Here is a 20,171-nt window from a genome sequence, read left to right as displayed (position 1 = left end):
ATACAAAAGAACATCCATTTTTATCTGATCACGTAGACCACTTGAGAAGTGGGTAAAGCTGGACACTCAGAAATGATAACTTCTAGAATTTTGTATTTGAAATCCTAGCAAAATGTCTATTTTTTTTCACAGAGAGAGCTTGCTCTTCTAACACTTATTGGTATAAAATGTCTCAACCAAGAAATACCAGACAATACCACAGCAACAATCTCTGCAAAGACACACTTGGTTCATCCTAAAAATGCTGACATCTGCAGTGCGGATGACAACATATGAGTTAAGACAAAGAAAAACTTGCAGTTAGCATTTCATGCAAAATAAGGCAACTGACAGTACATTCCTAATATTTATGTTTATTATGAAAGTGTCTCCAAATTAAAATAGCCCACAATATTGATTGGTTCCAGAGACTTTATGAAGAATAATAATTTTCCATATTATAAAAGAAAAAACCAACAAAACCAAACTGAGTTAAACACAAAATAACTCCCGAAGTTCTATGCAACAGCTGTACATTAAATGACTTTCAGCTAGCTAGCACATCACTGTGTCTGGGACTGTGGAGTTCCTACATATCATTGCATTTCTGAATGAGTTGCTCAAGCACAAGACTGTAATGAAAACACAGCCAAAATAGTGTCATCTACCTCACTCTAACCCTGACTCACAATAGCCAGTCAATGTGCACAGTACAGTACCTGTATAGAACCTGTCTATGAAATTTAAATCCTGGGACTACAAGAAGTTCAAGTTCAACAGAAGCTATAAAACATCTTTTACTACACAGATCATTTTAGGTGAGGTAAGACCATTTTGATTTTTTCATCTCATACATAATCATGGCTACAAAACACAATTTCATAGCATTTTCATCCACTTTCAAATTGAAAGCAATTTCAAAAGCAGAGTTCTGTACAGACACGTTCAAGCACTGTATTTTCATTGCAACTACAGTCAGAAATCTTGACAGTTTAAAAGCTACATACGTATGCCACTTTTCCAAACTTCCATAAAGTTTTTCCAAAAAGAAAAGAAATAAAGAATAAGGTTGTCTTCCTGAAGTTCCCATTATGTTCCTGCTCCAAATCAAACCTGTCAAAGCAAGTAATACAAACTGGTTTTTCTTTATGGTTTAAAGGCAACTGTAGTTTGCAGAACACTGAAGTTAGGCCTAACAGTTTTTACACTACAGGAAGGATAAAAAGTATTCAACAGCTTCTCTTACAACAAATGTTACAAGTAGTAGACAAGTAGGAGACATACAAAAATGGGTTGTAGCAAATAGATTAAAAAAATACCAAAGCATCAACTATAGAAAACCAATGTTAGCCCATATTTCTCTGAGAATACGGAAGGCTGATCTAATGAAAAGATGAACATAACAGGCATGATGCTTCCTAGTAGAATGGGCTGCGTAAAACACAGCATCTAAATTACCTCAAGTTGATCACTGTTTGCTGCAGGGTAACAGCTTTTGCCATCAAAGTCTGTTCAGAACTGTGAAGTGATTTTCATTCAAAACAGACACAGATTTAAGACAAGAATCATTCTACTGTAAGCAAACTTTTAGTGCATGTACTGGGGTCTCAGAAAAAGGATTTGGCATCAGCAGTCATACAGAATGGTCCCAGTCCGAAACAGTTGCTGAACACATCTGAAGCTGTGATGCCTGTTTCAATTCTGCTGCAATTAAATAATTAGCACATAGAAAAAATACAAAATGGCAACAAGGAAACAACATGGGACGCTTTGGTATTATAGAACTAGCACAAGACCCAAATGACTCCAGAGTTCACCACTGTTGTTTCATTAGATATTTCTCCCATTTTCTGCAGTGTTTGTTTAAAGTGTTTTTGTTTTGTTTTCTTCAGAAAAAAAAAACAACCCAACAACATATATATGTTTTTTTTTCTCTGGTACAAAACATGAGAATATGAAAAGCAGTAAGCAAAGGGAGACCTGAATCTTACTTCAATATACTCTGGACTGGCTAGGAAGAGAAGAAAAAATCCTACAATTTACTAACAAACTCTACACATCACTTCCTCATTTTTCTACTTCAACATCTTAACCACTGTGTTGTGTACTGTACTATAGAAAGAGAGCATTGAGGTTGAAGACAAAAAGGTTACAGAATACAAACCCTCATTTCTAAATTCTACAAAAGGTATGAATATACAGAACCTTTTTAGATATTGTATTTACCATGAGCCATGCGAATCGCTTTAATAAATTTTCAGGAATATGTGTGATTATCTTTTACATACGTAACAGCCTCCAAAAGCACCTTACAAACCTCTTCAGCAAAGAAGCAAACAAATTGAACTGAAAAGGAAATAAGTGCGTGATATTCTCTGGAAGATGAGGCCAAAGCAATGAATCAAAGCACGCTGCCAAGTACGATCACTAAAACACTTGGTTGTTCTCAGTAAGGACAAAAAAAAAAAAAAAAAAAAAAAATTAAGAACTCTTAACCTCCATTAAAAATTGTTTAGCAAAGTTTAGATAAGTACTCAAAGCTGCTTTGCTCTCACTCCATTTTCACAAACATGCCTTTTTTCTCTGTTACTCTGAATATTTTCTGGACATATTTGTCTGTCCACTAAGAATGGACTTCAAAAAGCCTGGTTTGTAGGAGGTAAATAAGTTACTGGGGGTCAGATGAACCACAGTAAGTATTTACATGCTTTACTACATAACAGATACAACTTAATTTAGAATTCAAAGCAGTTTCAATGCAAGGTTCAATCCAAGTTACATTATTTAACAATGGGGATACACTAAGCCAGAGGCAACTGTTAGTCAACTCTGTAACATTGACTGTAGGTCTGAATCAATACAGAACAGCTGGTGAGGATCAACAGGGACCGAGGTTACCTGCTTCTTGTTTGGAGATTGTTAATGGGAACTGTTTTCTGTCCAGATATCAAAGACGTGACAGTAATACAGGTGTACACTCAAAACTGAGAGCAACATTCTGCTCCCCACATAAGACAAAATATTTGCCAAAACACCAGCTTTGTAACTATCTTTGCAAAAGGGAAATCCTGTAGAGCCAAAAATGGAAATCATGAAAGAGGAATATTTAAGCCTATTCACCAGAGACTGCTTGGCACAGGAGCAGTCTCCCCAGAGCAGTGGTCACAACCTCATTTGGCCAAAATTCAAAGATCATTTGGACAACATTCTTAGACACAGGGTTTAAGTTGTGGGAGCCAGCGGAGCTGAACTCAATGATCCCTCGTGGATCTCTTCTAACTCTGGATATTCTATGATTCTAAGATGTTATTCTCAATGACTATCTTAGCAGGTCAGATTTCAGAACTAATAAGGCTTATTCAATAGATCCCTAGATCACTTTGTTTTAAAACCTTAGTATAATCTTAACAATAATTATTGAACAGCGTCCACTTCAAATACTGTGGATAGGATAGTTTCTATTGCAATCACAATATCTTCATATGTATTACACACTATCTTCATATGCATTACTCGCATTAAAATCAGAGGCACAGAAGACAGATGAAAAAAATTAGAATCAAAGAAGCTTTTAGAGGAGAGGAAGATTTAAATAAGGTTCCCTTTCTCCCTCAGGTATGCTCAGGGACATACAAACTATGGAACTGCTGAATAATGAAGGATGCTGTATAAGTATCGAAACTGACAAATTTTCTCCCATGATTTAGAAGTTTCTTGCTTTTTTTAACCTTTGTTTTCTAATAAGTGGCGGTATGATTTTCATTCATATGATTCTGTCCTTACTTTCAGTGCATCTTTGCTAATGTGCAAATGGTTCCTATGAGTAATAAAAGTTTCAGAAGTTTTCAAGACTCACAAGTGGAATAGAACATTTTTTTTTATTTTTCCCCAAAAAGAGAGAAGTGGTAACAAAACTTCCTTCAGTGGAGTCTGTATGCAGTAGAGACTTTAAACATGTTTTATGATGCCAGAAACCATCTATATTTTACCATTTGCATAGGTAGGAGGAATAAAGAAATATTTCCTGGACTAGACTTTAAGCTGAAGGCAACATTCTAGTCTCCTTCAATATATAAGACATGCTGTTACTTTTTTTTTTTTTTTTTTTTTTTTTTTTCCTGGTTTATTCCTTCCTTCCATATTTTTTTTTCTTGTATATATATATATGTCTTTGGTCTATAAGCACATTGGCTCTTTGTGCACATACACAATACTGTTGAACAGTAGGTTGCATAGAGTCTGTTGCCCGAGAGCCTTGCCTATTTTGGCACTGCTATCATAACTCACAGAAAAATGTCCCGCAAGAGTTTTATGATCCTCAGCATCCTATGTCAAACTCTGATCTAGGAAGAAGTGAGTATATCACATTAAAATGATATCTATTTGGGGTATTATTTTGTCTTCTTCAGGACACAGTTTGTAAATCTTGGATGAAACAGGAGAGCAAAGTTATTTAACAGACGATCTAAACTTGATTTATAAAAGTGACAGAATAGTGATGAACCTTCAAAGTTTTATGTTAAGAATTCCATTAAGTGAATTTTGCTCAAGTTTTCAGGCATTTAAACTACTTCTAGTAATGTATGGCATTCTGACTTTCCTCTCTCCAGCCTACTAAAAAAGTGGCAATGACTGTAAGAACGATACCTATTATAAATTGTGTCCAAGGAAACAATTACTTTTCATCTGCTTTTTTTTTTTTTTTTTTTTTGTTCTCTGCTTTCATCCTTATGAACTTGCAAGAATAGTTTCAGGAGTGAGTTCTGGATTCACAATGGTGCACTTGAACAAATACCTTTCAACACGGAATCTGTGTAAAAAGCTGAAATCTATAGATGTTGAAAACTGCAAGGAAAAATAAAAGAATGAGTGCATCCTAATTGCTGACATCAGTGCTTCTGGACATTTGCACAACTAATCAAATCTACTTCTAATGCAATTAATCACCAATTTTGAGTTTGAACATTTCCCCAATCACAACAGTTCTTTTTCCCCTAATTGCTAATTGACCATATTACCTAGCATTCAAAATATCAATCCGGTCTTTTAAAACTTTATGTTGGAGGAGGGGCCAATGTGATTTGATAGGCAGTTTCTAAATCAGCACTTTAAAATACAAATGTAGCAAAAATATCTGAAGCAGAACTAGAATCTGCAAAGCTATGTTCTATCTTTTGTAAGTAACAAATCAAGCAACTATTATTTATAGCAGACTCAGCAAAAGCAACAGGGATGGACAGAAGAGATCAGAGCACGATGCTCTCCACCACTGAGAATCCCAAGAGATAGAGTTTGAGAATGGATGTTCCCTTTTGTCCAGAAGTTCCCAGAAGTAATACAGAATAAATAATATTTCAAAGATGGTACAAGTGAAAATACTGCTCCCATTGTGTCAATTACATACACATACAGCATGCCTACCTACGTATACAGAATGATGTGTCGTCTTCATTCACGAACAGGGAGTATGGCAGTGCACTATCAGAATGCTTTGATACTCCTAATTTTTTTGACGCTGAGATATATGAAGAAACCGCATTCACAACTTCTAATTTACTTACAGTAGCAAACAGTTCATTCTGTTTATGTCTTGTGACACTCAAAGATTAATGCTCCTCTGAGCATGTGCTACCAGTAAGATACCCGTTTGTCCCATTGGCACCACCAGTCCCATTAGTGGTGACAGTGCTGTGCAGGGTTTTTGAACGAGGTACTGTTTCTTCCTCATCTGAGCTTGACTCAATGTCACTTCGGTCATCCTTTGTTACCTGTAGAATTTGAAGAAAAAACAAGCAGTAGACAATAATTAAGGAAAGAATAGAGCTTTTTGATTCAAGCCGGAATCAGAGAATTCATACAGTTTTCAATTGGAGATTTGAAAGTGGCATCAGATCCGGCACATTTCTCCTCCTGCCTAGTCCTAGATTAATGTACAGGCACTTTTAACCTGGTCACTGTCTTTCTGCAAGTGTCTGACTCTGCTTTCATACAACCTAAGTTTCCTTGGTTGAACTACAAGGCAGAGGACTCATACTCTCTTGTATGCTTCCTGAATGGTGCAAGAGTAGCTGTTATCCTGACAGTATTTATGTACAAAAATGCTTGTAATGCAATAACACCAAGACACTATGAATATTAGGTGACGCACAGACAAGAAGTAAAAACAGCCTTAAAAGACATCCTGCCTTCAAATATCTAAATACAAGCGATGGGAAAAAAAAAAAAAAAAATCAGGCAGAAACCGCAAAACAAAATCAAAAGCAACCACAAACACTCCAGTATTTTGCAGAATATATCTTTTGTATAGTAAATGTAAAGAAACTTACATGCAAGGGGTTCCACTTTCCAGCCTTCCAACGCAGCACAAGGGAAAGGATAGACAAGCAGAGTAAGAGAGGATGCGAAACAACAGGCCAAGTTCTGAAGTATATTCAGAGAAAGCAGTTATCTACAAGAACAGTTACTATTCCATTTGGGGGTGGTTATGCATCTAAAATAACTACTTATGAGCTCTAATCCTTAAGGGCAAAATATCCCATACTTTACACAATCCTTAGGCATAACATTCATAGTCCAAATACAAGTGTTGTTTCTGAGCACAAAGTCGAATGAGGTTAGCATTTTTTTGTGAATTACCTCTCCCCATCAAATGTAACAATGCTAACAAGATACTACATTCTATCCCAAACAGTTTTGCTGGGGAGATACCTCTGGCCCTTCCCAGAGTCTCATAAATACCAAAAAGTAAAAGAGGTTGTGGTTTGTAACCTTGCCACTTGCAAAGGCAGAAGAATTTCAGTTTGTATTATTATTATTAATATCAGCTGGGAAGCTAACACTTTTGTAACTAGTATGAAGAAGAAAAACAGAATTGGCAGGTCCTAGAAAACAGTTTGCTTGGTTTTTTAAAATTCTGTTTCCCCAGGTTAGTCTGATCTAGTGCATCAGGTCATTCAAAAAAAAAGTGCATGAAAGCATGTATAAATACACTTGCTTTAGGGAATTTATTAACTTATTTAATATTTGCTAGAGGTAGTTGAAAATTTTTCCATGAAAATGAAATAAGTGTTTAGATAAGATGTAGCCCAAAAGTGACCACGTATTGATACTGAAACAGTTGAAATAGTAAACATGAAACAGAAGTCTGAGAGAAGTGCCGTCTTACCTTGCCCTTTAAAATAGCTTTGTAGGCCACCTTTATTATTAGATAAGACCAAAAACAGTGCAGAATTTGAAGAACCACAAGCAGCACATTAAAGACCCAGAAGGCAGGAAAACTGCCCAGAGCTTCATACAGTTCAAAAAATGTAGTGTTTAATATCCTAGAAGAGAAAGGGACAGAAAAATCATTACACTTTTTTTAAGCCAGCAATCTCAAAGGATGCCCCTTCTAAATCAAGATGACAAATAAGGGATTAGACGGGATCTACGCATGTAGTTACATCTTACAGCAGTAGTGACTTGGTCTGAATCATCTTGTTGTCTCTAGAGAGAACCACCACCAAAATTTGGCTTTTAGTTCTTAATGTCACTTAACACACACATTACACACAGGAAACAAAGACTGTCAGCACACATTTCTTCTTTCATAAAGCTGGCCGGGTATCATTTGTCTTAAATAACCAAAATGGTCATCAATAACAATGATTGCTTAATCTTGATTTTTTTATTTTGTTTTTTAAATTAAGGTTTTTTTTCATCGTGACATCCTCCAGGCATGGTATCCATGTACTGCCAACACAAAAGAAAGAGCATATATATGGGGACTGTTACTTTGCATGCAACTCCCAAGCACTAGTACTGTGTTCTTCAAAACACATTCCCAGGCTGCGATAGGGCTGCAGCAGCTCCAGGGAAGAGAATTAGTCTATAGTCACTAGATGGCAATAGACATGCTTTGTCTGAATGCAAAAGGGGCATAACTGGGGTCCTGCAAGGATTCAGGACAGCAGAGCTTACTTTTGAAACACAAGAGACACTGAGCTCCACTTTTTAATAATCACACTTCCCACAGCTACAGTCCTTTCCAAAAACATTACAATAAGCTCAAGCAATAAGTATGTACACACATTTAAGTCAGCATAATGATTTATAACATTATATAATAACAGCACTGACCACAAATCAGGCAGTGATTTCTAACACTGTTCTTGCCAAAGTGCAAAATATTGGAAAACAGAAAGGTCAAAGAGAGTGTTTCTGATTCCAAAAACAGTTCCATTGTGCAAATTGTTGTGTGGGAAACAAGCTTTCAGTGAAAAAGCAGAACTCTTACTTGCTTGTGTCTGGCATCAGGTGTTTGGTCCAGTTGTCAAAAAAAAAAAAAAAAAAAAAAAAAAAGCCAAATCATGTGAAACAAGAGTGGGGAAAACTACCCCAAAACTTATCAAGCAAACCTTTGCCCTGCATCAGAATTCTTTCATAAGAACTTACATGGACGCTGGGTTTATTCCAAAGTGATTTGCTGTAATGGCCTCCTCATATCTGAGCACTAACGAGGCTCTAGCTGCATCATGGCTGTTGATCACTGTGCACTGTGTGCAAAAGTTGTTTACTATTCCACGCTGGCAAGTTAACTATCATATTCCCACACTTCTGTACAGGTATAACTTTTATGTCACACATATGTCAGCAACTAGAAGTGAACCAGTACCATTGCTCTGCTTTTAAATTCACTCTAGCATTATAAAACATGTCCCACTAGCAGCAAACCCCACTGCTACAGATGTAGCCTTAAAAAAAAAAGAAAAAAAAGAAAGAGGGGGGTGATGGGGTGGTGATGATGTTTGCTCATGTTCAAACTATCTGCAGCCACCCAGAGTGCCAGTACTCCTAACGGCTGCCTGTGGTACTTCTGCATCATCACACTCTCCCCTCCACAGAATGGATTATATTTAAATCATAGAGTCATTAAGGTTGGAAAAGACCAGTAAGATCATCTAGTCCAACACCAACGCATCATCACCATGTCCACTAATCCACATACCTCGGTGCCTTTTTTTGAAAACTTCTAGGTACATCGACACCACCACTTCCCTGGGCAGCCTGTTCCAATACTTTACTCCTTTTAAGTATACATTTTTCCTAATATCAGACCTGAACATTCCCTGGTGCAACATATGGATATTCTTTCTTATCCTATAACTGATACCTGGGAGAAGAGAATGATTCCCACCTCACCATAAACTTCTTTCTGGTTGCTGTAAGAGAGCAATAAGGTCTCCCTGAGCCTCCTCTTCATACTAAACTATCTCAGTTCTCTCAGTCATTTCTCCTAAGACTTGTGTTACAGACCCTTCACAGCCTCATTGCCTTTCTTTGGACATGCTGCAGGGCTTAAAATGTCTTTCCTGTAGAAAGCAGCCCAAAACCTTGCTCAAGTTTTTATTGCATATCTCTCCAGATAAAAACCCGCCTCTTTTCTCCTCCCCTCCTTCCTGCAAATGATGCATTTTCAGAGAACTTCAGCTGACTGCCATTGCTGAGGCACTCTTCAGTTCAGCCTCCTCAGCTCAACCATGCTCTTCAGCCACTGTGCCTTGAGGAGCTGAATTAAAAGCAGCTAAAATATATTTTAAAAGTGCCTGGCCACAGGAACATCACCAACATTGCTTCCCTTCTCTTGAGACATTTACACTCATGAGAATAATTTTGAACAGAAGTGCCCTGGCAACTGTTTCTGTCCTGTTCTCAATCAGGTTTTAGAAAGGATGTTGCTTTATAATACAAGAAGAAAAGTGAAAACACTGATTGAACAGCCTGTCCCCAACAACAGAGGTCATTATTACAGCCACAGGGCACAGACTACAAAAACGAAAAATGAGGATAGGAACTGACTTTGGAAGACCTGATAAAATCCTTTTTCATTTCATTTTTTTCCAGTTGTGATCACATAAGTCTTAAAACCTGAAATGCTGAACAAATGCCACTACTTGTTATTTACACTGCAAAGCCACAGTGGTGAATGACATGCATAACCTTTCAATTTCTTACAGCTTTCCTGTAAACTCATCAGTATTAACCCAGCATTCTATAGACTTCAGTTTTTCTTTACATAGCTCTCAGAGTCCTGAGTTCACAAGTGATGTAAACAACTTGAGGAAATAAAATAACCAGGCATTATTAAGGACATCTTTGACAAAAGCAGATGGGATGACATTATATATGTATGTCTGCTACAGAGCTAAGAGTTGAAGTCAGTGCTTTCTTCAAATGTTCTTTAGTTAGCTTGCCAGAAATTCTTTATTAAATGCTGTTGATTAAGTGGATAGGCTATAAGTTGCCTGCTGAAACTACAAAACACCTGAATTCCAAGGACATTACCTAATTTTTGCTGTTAGATCTGCAGCATCCACTCAGTGATGCCATGAATAATATCAGGAATCAAATACACTGGATTAAAATAAGAATTTATTCCTTCAATATCTGCTATCCCACAATCTAGGTTGTGCATTATTTTAGACAATGTTATGAGCAAAATGAGGTCAAAACAGTGTCAGAAGAGATTTACTTTTATAACAAGAAAGTAATTCATTTTATGGCAGAGCACTTAGATATGTCTGTCCAGCTCTATCCATAATATTGGCCAGGATAGTAAGGTTTTCACTGGCCTTGGGATCCAATGAGAATAAGTAAGGCCATCATAAGAAAAATACTGTTCATTCAGAGTTCAGGTGAGGTTTGGGCAGCTGGGATTTATCTGGTTACCTAGATTTTCACCATGCCTAGTAAATAACCATAAATCTTGCTTTAGCTAGTGCCCACATCTTGTTTTGATGCAGTAGGATTCTTGTGGGTTTAAGCTTTCTGTTTTACCAATATGTTCAGAGGAATGAAGCAGGGTGCCTCTGTCAGAGCCCACATGCTGCCCTCCCACCATACACATGCTCAAAGGGCCAAACATTAGAAAATGTGCTTGGAAAGAAAAGCACTAACAGACAATGTTTCAAATTCTCTGCATGTTAGGAACTGCAAAAAACAGTCAAAATCAGCTAGAAAAAAAGATGAGGACAGAAAAAAAGAAAAAAAAAAAAGAGTTCAGCAAATCTCTTCAGCAGCTGCTACAGATAGGGGCTCTGTGCTGCCCTATTAATAACCCATGCTGCAATTTCACTCAGAGAGAAGCTGATTGCAGGATAAAAGGAAGGAGAGAGAACAGTGCAAACTGGCAGTACTGGATCACTATTTGGAGACCCAGTGTGTGCATTAATAACATGACTGTATTCCACAGTGTTGTTTAACTAATGATGAAATTCAGGAAGTGCTAGTCAGCTGGTCATGCAGAGATGAGAGATAGTAATAAGTAACTAGGGTTTGTTCCAGCACACCATAGTGAACAGAAGTTAATTTTAACTCAGCAAGGATCATTCTATGCCTGTTTGGCTCATGCGGATAATCACTGACGAAAAGGCAATTAGAAATCAGCCACGAACCAGACTGTGTGTATTCTCGTGAACTTTAAAAATGAAAGAATAACAAGAAAACAAGTAGTTATTCTGATGACTGGCAGACCTGTGGTTATATAGCTCTTGTTGTCATAAGAAAAAAAACCAACCATTTTAGCTTTTTAGCTAAAAAGCTAGCACTTTTGAGTCATTGAAAAGACAGGTACCTGATACTGTGAGAATTATTATCATTATTACTGACAGAATCTTTCCAAACAGATGCACAAATGGAAGATCCAGTTAGATGTACCGACTAATATTAAGCAAGACCACACCATGTAGCCAAAGCAGTTTTCTATCTGTGCTCACAGCTTCTATTGTTTTAGAGGCATCAAGAGTGTCCGAAGAGGCCAACAACAGGATTACCTGGGTAATACCAAATATACCTGTATTAGAATTTGGTGGACAGGAGAAAGATGTCTGTGTTCTTTGTAATCAGCTTGAATCAAGCTTTCACTTACAATTGTACAGTTAAGCTACTGGTGTATTACAATGTTTGTCAGTGAATTTACACAGTACGCACACACTGACACTTCACAGACCTCATGAGTGCAAACCCCATTACCCTGCTCTCTTTACTTTTGATAGCGGCATTTTCCTGCAACTCAGTGTGTTCTAGTTTTCCTATTTATTTCCTATTAATCAAAAGTAGTGAAAAATAACTTCACAATAGTACTATTCTTAGAATCCGGAAAGAACTTGCATTTACACAACTTAGCACTATCCACATGGTAAGCTAATGCTTTGCTTTCATTGGAGCCTTCTCTTCCTTCTTTCAGTCCCAAAGTTACACCTTTTTGATTCTGCAACAAGCAAAGAAAGACTAGAAATCTTCACTGCTATAATGCATCATCTTCTTCAGACCCACATCTCCCGTAATGTAAGAGCCCGTTTGTTCCCTATACACTTCAAATAATGATTAATAAATATTACAGCCCCTTGGAGTTTTCCATTCAAGCTACTGAAATAAAAACAAAATGACATCAAAAAGCAAACCATTCCTTTATCAATGGAGAACAAACTGCATCTGTGCAACCACATCAAAAATATATGTTTGAGAATTAGGGGAAAGAACTCACAAGGAATTCTGGAATGAAGAAAAGCTGATGTAACAGTTCTGCACAGGATGATCACAATATTAAGCCAACCAGGATCTCACATCACTTCTGTCAAGTTTGAGGTTGCCTTCATTCTCTTTACAACTCTTTATCACCTGAGAAATCATCATATTCCCTCGACTCATAGAGTTGTGTTTTATGTTGTAATTTGCTAGAACAGAGATTATGCACAAGTGGGAGAATTACAAGCAAAATGTCTTGTCAGTGAAAATAGCAGCTTTACTCCTACATTCACTTAGCGGCAGGAGGTAGAAAGCGTCCTGGGGTTTTTGAATTATTGCTGAAATGAACTCCAGATGCCTGTAGAAAGACTGCTAAATATATACCTAATTGCCTGTTTCTTTTGTCTTAGCCCTGCTGCTAAACAACCTTCAGACAACAGCATTTGATACATTCTGAATTCTTTATTAGCACCTTTATGCAGAATTAAATGGCACTTGTGCAAAGCTGGAGCACAAGCTTATGCCTGCACTTCATAAGCAGTGCTGTTGGAACTCTGCCTTGGATATTTGCCTTCCTGTGTGGGGGAGGTTTTCTTATAAATTACAGTCTTCCTTTCACATTACATACTCACCGATTTTTTTTACCTCTTAGTTTTTATGCTAGATACATTTGCATATTTATGTAATATTAATCAAGCACCAAATTTTGCTATTTTGAATATTCAGCAACAAGGAAAAGGAGAGCAGAACTATGTTTTCTGGCCTGCTGCCACTCCAGTGACTCATATTCGTTGACATGCAAGCTAATGGGGATGATGAGTTAGAACTGCAGCTTCATAGAAAAAGGGGATTTGTAAGATACAAGCTCATGCATCCCGTACTTAATGTCTACTAACCATGGCTCCCACGTGCAATGCTCCCACTAAGCTGAGAATTATGAAACTGCCTCCTTGTGATTACAGATGTTTGTAAGGATAATCATTAAGAGTATGTAAATTGATACTTTGGTCTGGAGAAATGATGGTGTCAAAAATCACAAATCATATACACCATACTTATACTCTCTTCCCTGCAATTGAAGCATCCTTGCAACTAACATTCCAGCAGGAGCATCCTCTGAAGACACCTTTCCATGTATTCCTTTCTGTTAGAAGGTATTTTAGGGCTAACCCGTGATTCATAGTTTAATAAGATTTCAATGGAGTCTGTTATCTCATTTCTTAGTCATGCAGGTAAGCATATTAAAGACTGCATGCACTTCAAGGCAAGGATCTTACTTTTCTTGCAGTGCGATTGTTTTTCTTGATATGAAAAAACAAACAAACAACCCAACACCACCACTGTCCATTTATTAAGAAGACAAATTTCCAAAGCTGAAATGCTGATTATTATTATTTTTTTTTTAAAATGTGAAAGGGTATAAGAACCAGGAAAATTGACAATTTCAAGACATAGATAGAAATGTCAAACACTGTTACAAACAACATCAGGTTCCAGGTAGACTCAGTGTGATACAATGTTTATAGTTCAGTTTCATATTCACAAGGTCCAGGTGAATGGCTAAACTGTTCACAGATTCAAGTGACATAAACACGCTCTTTGGTCAGCTAAGCAGGAAGAAAGGCAAAGGGATTGCTAGTGTAACCATTCTACCTGTGAAACAAGAGTACACTGTGTGCTGCTAGCTACACACAATCCCTCTGCCTTCTCTGATTTTGCGAGTCTGTTTTGAATGATACCACTCCAGTGTTACAATGCATTCTTCTACCACAGGCTCCACAAAACAACAGGAACAAAATATGGGTATTACACAGGCAGTAAGTCAAACAAATTCTACCCTTGTAAAAAAAAAAAAAAGTTTGTTGTATATACTGTCTAGCAACTAACATTGCCCATAGCTGTAACCGAATGTCCTCATGAACCCAGTATATTCTGCCCCTCTTTCCCAGATATACTCAACACAGTTTTCATCCTGCTTTCATCACACTGAGCCACTGCTACTCTATAGAGCAGGATTCAGACAGTGTTCAATAACAAGTGTTATAGAACTGCTGGTGGTACCAAGTGCATTCAGGAATAGATCGGTGCACCCTCAACAGCACAAAATGTCATACCTGTAAAGCAGTGCTCAAATTTCTATGCTTGCTCAGTAACGTAATGCTGTGCTGGTAGTCTTTTCTAGGACTCTGCAAGTCTGACAGCATGAGTGTGCATTACAAATACAAAGACTTCAGCTGTACTATGCCTGGCTTTCACTAGCCATGTTGATCTTTATAACATTGCCTAGTCCTAGTTCTCCAGTGGACATGAACCTCAGTTCTGGTTACAAGTGCAGTGTTATTTTGAATGTCTCCAGGTTAAAGTGTGCATTTTCAAAAACTTGACTACCAAATAGGGATGTAAAAGATGGGAAAATCTTCACCTTGATGATGTTAAGATATCTCAAGAGAAAAAGCATATTGGGCATCTGCTTCTAGTTTGACATGTACGGGATTAATGTCTGCCTTCAAAATCATGCTCTCTGGGAAGATTAATCTGCCCTTCATTGACTGTTTATCAAAGCAAGCACAAAGCAGTGATCTGCCCAAGTAACAAAATTTAAAGTCAGCAGTTCTCTCTTTGCCATTTCAAATAATAAGGAGAGTGGTTTAAATGTTCTTCCTAGTGCTACAGATAAACACATAAGGCGCCTTGTAGAATCACAGAAAGACTAAGGTTGGAGGGTACCACTGAAGATTATCTAGCCCAACATTACTGTTCAGGCATGGTCATCTAGAGCAGGCTGTCCAAGACTTGGACTTTTTCTGCATCAGCAGGTCCCCTATCTCATTCAGCTGTAGGCCCCTATTTTCCCTAGTCTTCCTTTTTGTCACCCATGCATTTACATAAGACCTCTGTTCCCTTTGATATCCCTTGCCGAAGGAGAGAGAAGTGACTGGTAGGATTTCTATTTCAAGCTGCCATAATCAGACTGATCCTTCCATTCATTTCCCAATATAAAGCAGTGTGTGACAGTTGGATTAAATCCTATGATCAGAAATGCCATCGTTTTTCCTATTTCAGATTATACAGATAGAAAAATCAACTCAATTCATCTAGAGAAATTCAGTGAATGGGCAAGTTAACTTCAAGGAAGTATTAAGGAGTAGGAAGCTAAGACGCTTAAGAAACAATCACTCCTTGGAATAAAGTAACATGCATTTAAAAATTGCAGTTTGTGTGTCTAAATATTTCTTCCTTTTGTTATGGGACAGTACAAACTCACAGCAGAGTAGGGATCAGGCATTGTCATATTATTTTTAGGGGTCATTAACCACTAAATCAGATTTCTACATTCTAGTGTTAATCAGCACCTTAAGGGCTCCTTAGGCTTATTCTGGTTGCATTAAAAAAAGCCATAAAGAGATACCATTATATAGGATTTGAGAGGAAATTGTAAAGGAGGTTGATACTAGTATCCGTACATGCACTGTCTAAATAAAGAACTTGGTCATAATCTTTCTAAATAAACCTCTGCAAAGGGTAACATTTCTGATGCTTACTAAAACCAGAACTACTGCCATTATCTTCTGATATAATAATAGATCCTTTCTGGTCTCACAGAGATGTGGAAATTTCAGTTAGTTCTGTTCAGACTAGAGAAAGGAAGGATCTTGAACATAAAAGAGTGAGGTCAATGCCTTTCCCCAGCCCTGCTCATATATATATAGGACACATGGGCCTATAGCAGAGCATTTCCTTTTTAGGCAAAACTAACTCATACTATAGTTACAAAAAAACTTGAAAGAATTTCTCCACCGGTATAGAACGAGTCTGCAGCCTTCCGGGTATGAAGATCCTAGATAAAGAATCAAGTATCTATGTCTATTTGTATGTTTACGTGTATGTACCTGAGAGAGGATGTGCACACACAAGCGGCTAGCTTTGTCTGGGAAGAGATGAAATTACATTAACACCATTATAATTACCTTAAAGATGCATATTTTGCAGAGCTTTCCCAGTACCTCCAACTCAAAGGAAGGATAATAGCCTGTGGTACTGCAAATCTGCATGACAATAACATCCTCACACTGATTTCAGCAGGGCTGGACTTTCCTCAGCTCACTGTGATTTCTTTAAGCTGAAAGTGTTCATAAAGCATGTGCTGAAAGCTAATGAGAAGATCCTAGCTTCAAGCTTAGCATCTGTTCAGTGCATTCAGTGACTAATATTTTATTTTCCCTCCCACTTCTTGCCAACACAAGAAACTACCTAGTAACCTGAAGCCATGTGATTTCCAGTTAACTTCTAACTTAAAACCAGCAGAAGCCCCATATGTTTCTTGTCTAACACACTGTAAATCCAATGGCAGTCTAGCAAATAGGCTACTACAACACCTGGTTACATCTGACACACTATTTGATGCTCTGGGAAACAGAGTAATGTCAACAAATCATGTTCAATTACAATAAGGTTATTTTGAAATTTGTTTGATGCTTAGCATTTGGTGGAAACGATGTGCTTACTCACCATAGGGGAAATATGCCAAGCCTACTGACAATGAAGACAATGGCAAACGTAACGAACAGGAGGTCACTCAGTTTTTGACACTTGCAATAGTTTGCCATTTTGGCAGCCTGTAAAAGAAAGAAATGTCTGTTTACTTCTGTGAGGACAACTGGATTCTCTTGAATCACGTATAAGTTGTTAAAAAAACAAACAAACAAACAAACAAAAAACAACCAAATTTTGATTAAATCGTTGGGCTGCCTCACAGAAACCTCAGAACTCCTCTGAACCAAACAGCTAGAAAATGTGTTTTTTTTCCCGAGAAAAAGATGCACAAAACCAGAATACTTTCTCTTCATTCATCTTCATTCCATTCCCTTTTTGAAATCCTACAGTTTCAAATTTACAAAACTCTTGCAAAGATTTTACTGAACTCCACTATGTTTACACTATCCTTGTCAGCAAGCTTTTAACCTACTTTCTCTCATCTTTCCGCAGTGCTACAAATCTGAGTCTTTCCCACCAGGCTGCGGTTTTGGCTACTATACATCTGTCAGCTGTCCCATACTTCCATTTTCCAGTTTTTGCTATATATAACACTGCTGTTTCAACTGCTCTATTGTGCCCCGTAGCCTCTATTCTCCTACAGTATCTCTCCTGCCTTTTTGGCCTATAAAAAGCAGTTTCTGTCTCTTAAGTTTGTATTCCTCTCTCTAAATCTTTTTTCAAAGATTTAGATATAGGCTTCTATTGCTCCTAATGTCCTAATCTCCTCCTCATCTAAATCACTTTTGCTCACCTAACCTTTTGCCCTAAGCCTATTTTTACATGCTCTTCTCATTTGTCTTCATGCAATCTTCTGAGTCTTTCCGTGTTCAGGCAGTCAACCAGATACACTTCATCAAACTCTTTAAAACTCTGATCTTTCCTGAAGTTCCCCTGTCCTCTTTTTCCTGAAGAAAACAGCATGCACATGCAACCTTGTTTAAAGGCACTTATGCTGCTTCCAGAGTGTTCATGTCTTTCTTACGCTTTGTGCTAAAAGTGTACAGGGCCATAGCAGTGTGCAGTATATCAAGAGCTTAATTTAGTGTCCACTGGATGTGTCCCTCAGAGGGGCATGTATCCAGCTTCCCTGCCTCAACAATGCTTGATTGTGAAGACTTTCCAGAGGCTAGAAGAGATAAAAATAACCGCAATGCATATAGAATACTTGGTCTGACTGCAGAACTCAAACAAAAATACTATTTAAAATGGTGAGAGACAGTCCTGCATTGTTTAATTCTATTGGTATGAATACACTGAACCTGAAAATGCTCAACACTTGTGTCAGACAATCCATATGCCAAAACCAGCCAGCAATTCTGAATGTTACATAACATCTGCAATGTTTCTATTCAAAACCTGAACATAAAGCATATTCTTACAAACAGAAAACAAATTAGGAAGCTTACAAAATATTTGGAAAGCTGCAAGTGCTGCAAAGAAATCATGAGCATTCTGAATCAACCCTGTATTCCTTAAAGCCTTCTCAATCAGTCCTGTATTCTACTGGACACGAATGAGTTTCCTAGCTGTTTGTACTCAGTTTGTACTTTGGCTGGATAAGGAAAAGATAATACTTTGGATGCCAACATGGAAGGGAGAAGAGTTACTAACATCTTGATTTTACGACAACTGAAAGTTCAGTATTCCTGTGATTGCAGTCTGAAAAAGATGGTTTTACAGTGTGAAGCTGGTATTGCTGTGGCAGCTCATAGTAGTATTTCTCAAGAACAGTACAGGTGATGGATTATCGGTACTCAAAACACAGATCTACAATCAATATTGATAAGGAAAAACTAGAAGAAAGTGGTAAAGTGCATGTCAAAGTCCCATTTTGTATCACCTGAAATCACCCAGATAATTAATGAAGATGTTAAACATGACTGGATGCAGCATTGGCTCTTGATGTACTCCACTGCTTATCAGCCTCCAATTAAACTTTTCACCACTGATTGCTACCTCAGGGTCTGGATGTTCAGCCAGTTTTTGATCCACTTTATTTTCTGATCATCCAACCCACACTTTGACAGATTCTCTACAAGATTTCTGAGAGCTATTAGCGGTCAATGTCAAAGATTTTACTGAAGCCCAGAATAATAGGAAGACCTTTCCCTTCATCCAGTCCTGATATTACTCTTCTACACATGTAAGTGATTTATCATCTATGGAAAAAAAAAAAACCTCACCTCCAGTATTTCCAACAATACATACTGCTTTCTGCAATGAGAACAGCAAAACTAATGCATCCCCACTGTAAATATTTTGTTAAGAAGTGGTAGGTGGAAACAGTTTAGTGACTACTAGAAGTAGCTTTCCATTTGTACCAGTATGTAACATATAAAACGGGTCAGGTGCACAACTGACCCATCATGGCAAGAAATTCTATCAGCTTCTTTTGCAGCAAAATATTTATTTTCCTCTGGATTAACATTCCCTAAATGATGTCAGCAGAGTTCATTTTGCCTCATATGGCACAGGGGCTGTGACTTTCTGTCTTAACAGAAGAGAGCCTGTTGAGTGAGTTCTAACAGCCTCCTCAGTAAATGTTTCTCAAGGATTTCGGTTATGATTCTTATACTTCATAAGCAGTTTTAGTATTTCCAGGTAAAACAGAATGACTAAAAAGACAACAAAATGCTTTCTCACATAACAAAACAGATTTTGGTTTATGTTTTCAAATCATTTGAGAACAGCAATCTCTCATTGATTTGGGGGGGGGGGGACAGGAATTGATCAAAATTATATATCCCAGTGTGTTCAAGCTAAGATTTTAGTTAGCCTACCACAGCTGCTCTTCAGTGGCTTTCTAGTTCCACAGGCACTGGTCTGATCTGAAATGACCAACATCAAGTATGCCCTTCTGGTGGCAAGAAAAAAGGGATGAAGAAGGTTTGGGTGAATTCACAGCCAATAGAATGGATCTAAACATGTTGATAAAACAGAAAAAAAGCTTGCAAAGATGTAATTACTTATAATCGGAGAAAAACAGATTCATTCTTGCCTTCATTCTCAGGCAGTCATGTGATTTCTAGATTAAAAATAGATTAAAAAAATAAAACCAGGGTTATAGCACAATCAAACCAGAATGGCAAGGCTTCAAGACTGAAAAAAGTGCATCATGCAGTGAGGCTATGTTCTTGCATAAAAGGATTCTT

The 20,171-nt window shown here is 37.6% G+C and overlaps 1 protein-coding gene across 4 annotated transcripts in view; it reads right to left on the bottom strand.

Moving 5' to 3' along the window:
- Positions 1-340: 340 nt before the first annotated feature.
- The window catches only part of CERS6 (ceramide synthase 6), an 87,110-nt gene continuing 67,279 nt past the window's right edge, over positions 341-20,171 (bottom strand). For 2 of the 4 annotated variants that reach the window (XM_072341552.1, XM_072341553.1), the window contains exons 9-12: positions 16,993-17,099; positions 7,145-7,301; positions 6,306-6,329; positions 341-5,747 (exon numbers count right to left, since the gene is read on the bottom strand). In XM_072341552.1, the coding sequence (XP_072197653.1) occupies positions 5,586-5,747; positions 6,306-6,329; positions 7,145-7,301; positions 16,993-17,099 (450 nt within the window). In that variant the 3' untranslated portion in view covers positions 341-5,585. Of the gene's footprint in view, positions 5,748-6,305; positions 6,400-7,144; positions 7,302-16,992; positions 17,100-20,171 lie in introns of all 4 variants that reach the window. The other 2 variants (XM_072341555.1, XM_072341554.1) reach the window with 2 other exon arrangements.

This window comes from Excalfactoria chinensis, chromosome 7 (genome assembly GCF_039878825.1).
Source record: "Excalfactoria chinensis isolate bCotChi1 chromosome 7, bCotChi1.hap2, whole genome shotgun sequence".
Taxonomy (NCBI): Eukaryota; Metazoa; Chordata; class Aves; order Galliformes; family Phasianidae; genus Excalfactoria; species Excalfactoria chinensis.
This window is presented reverse-complemented; position numbering and strand designations above follow the sequence as displayed.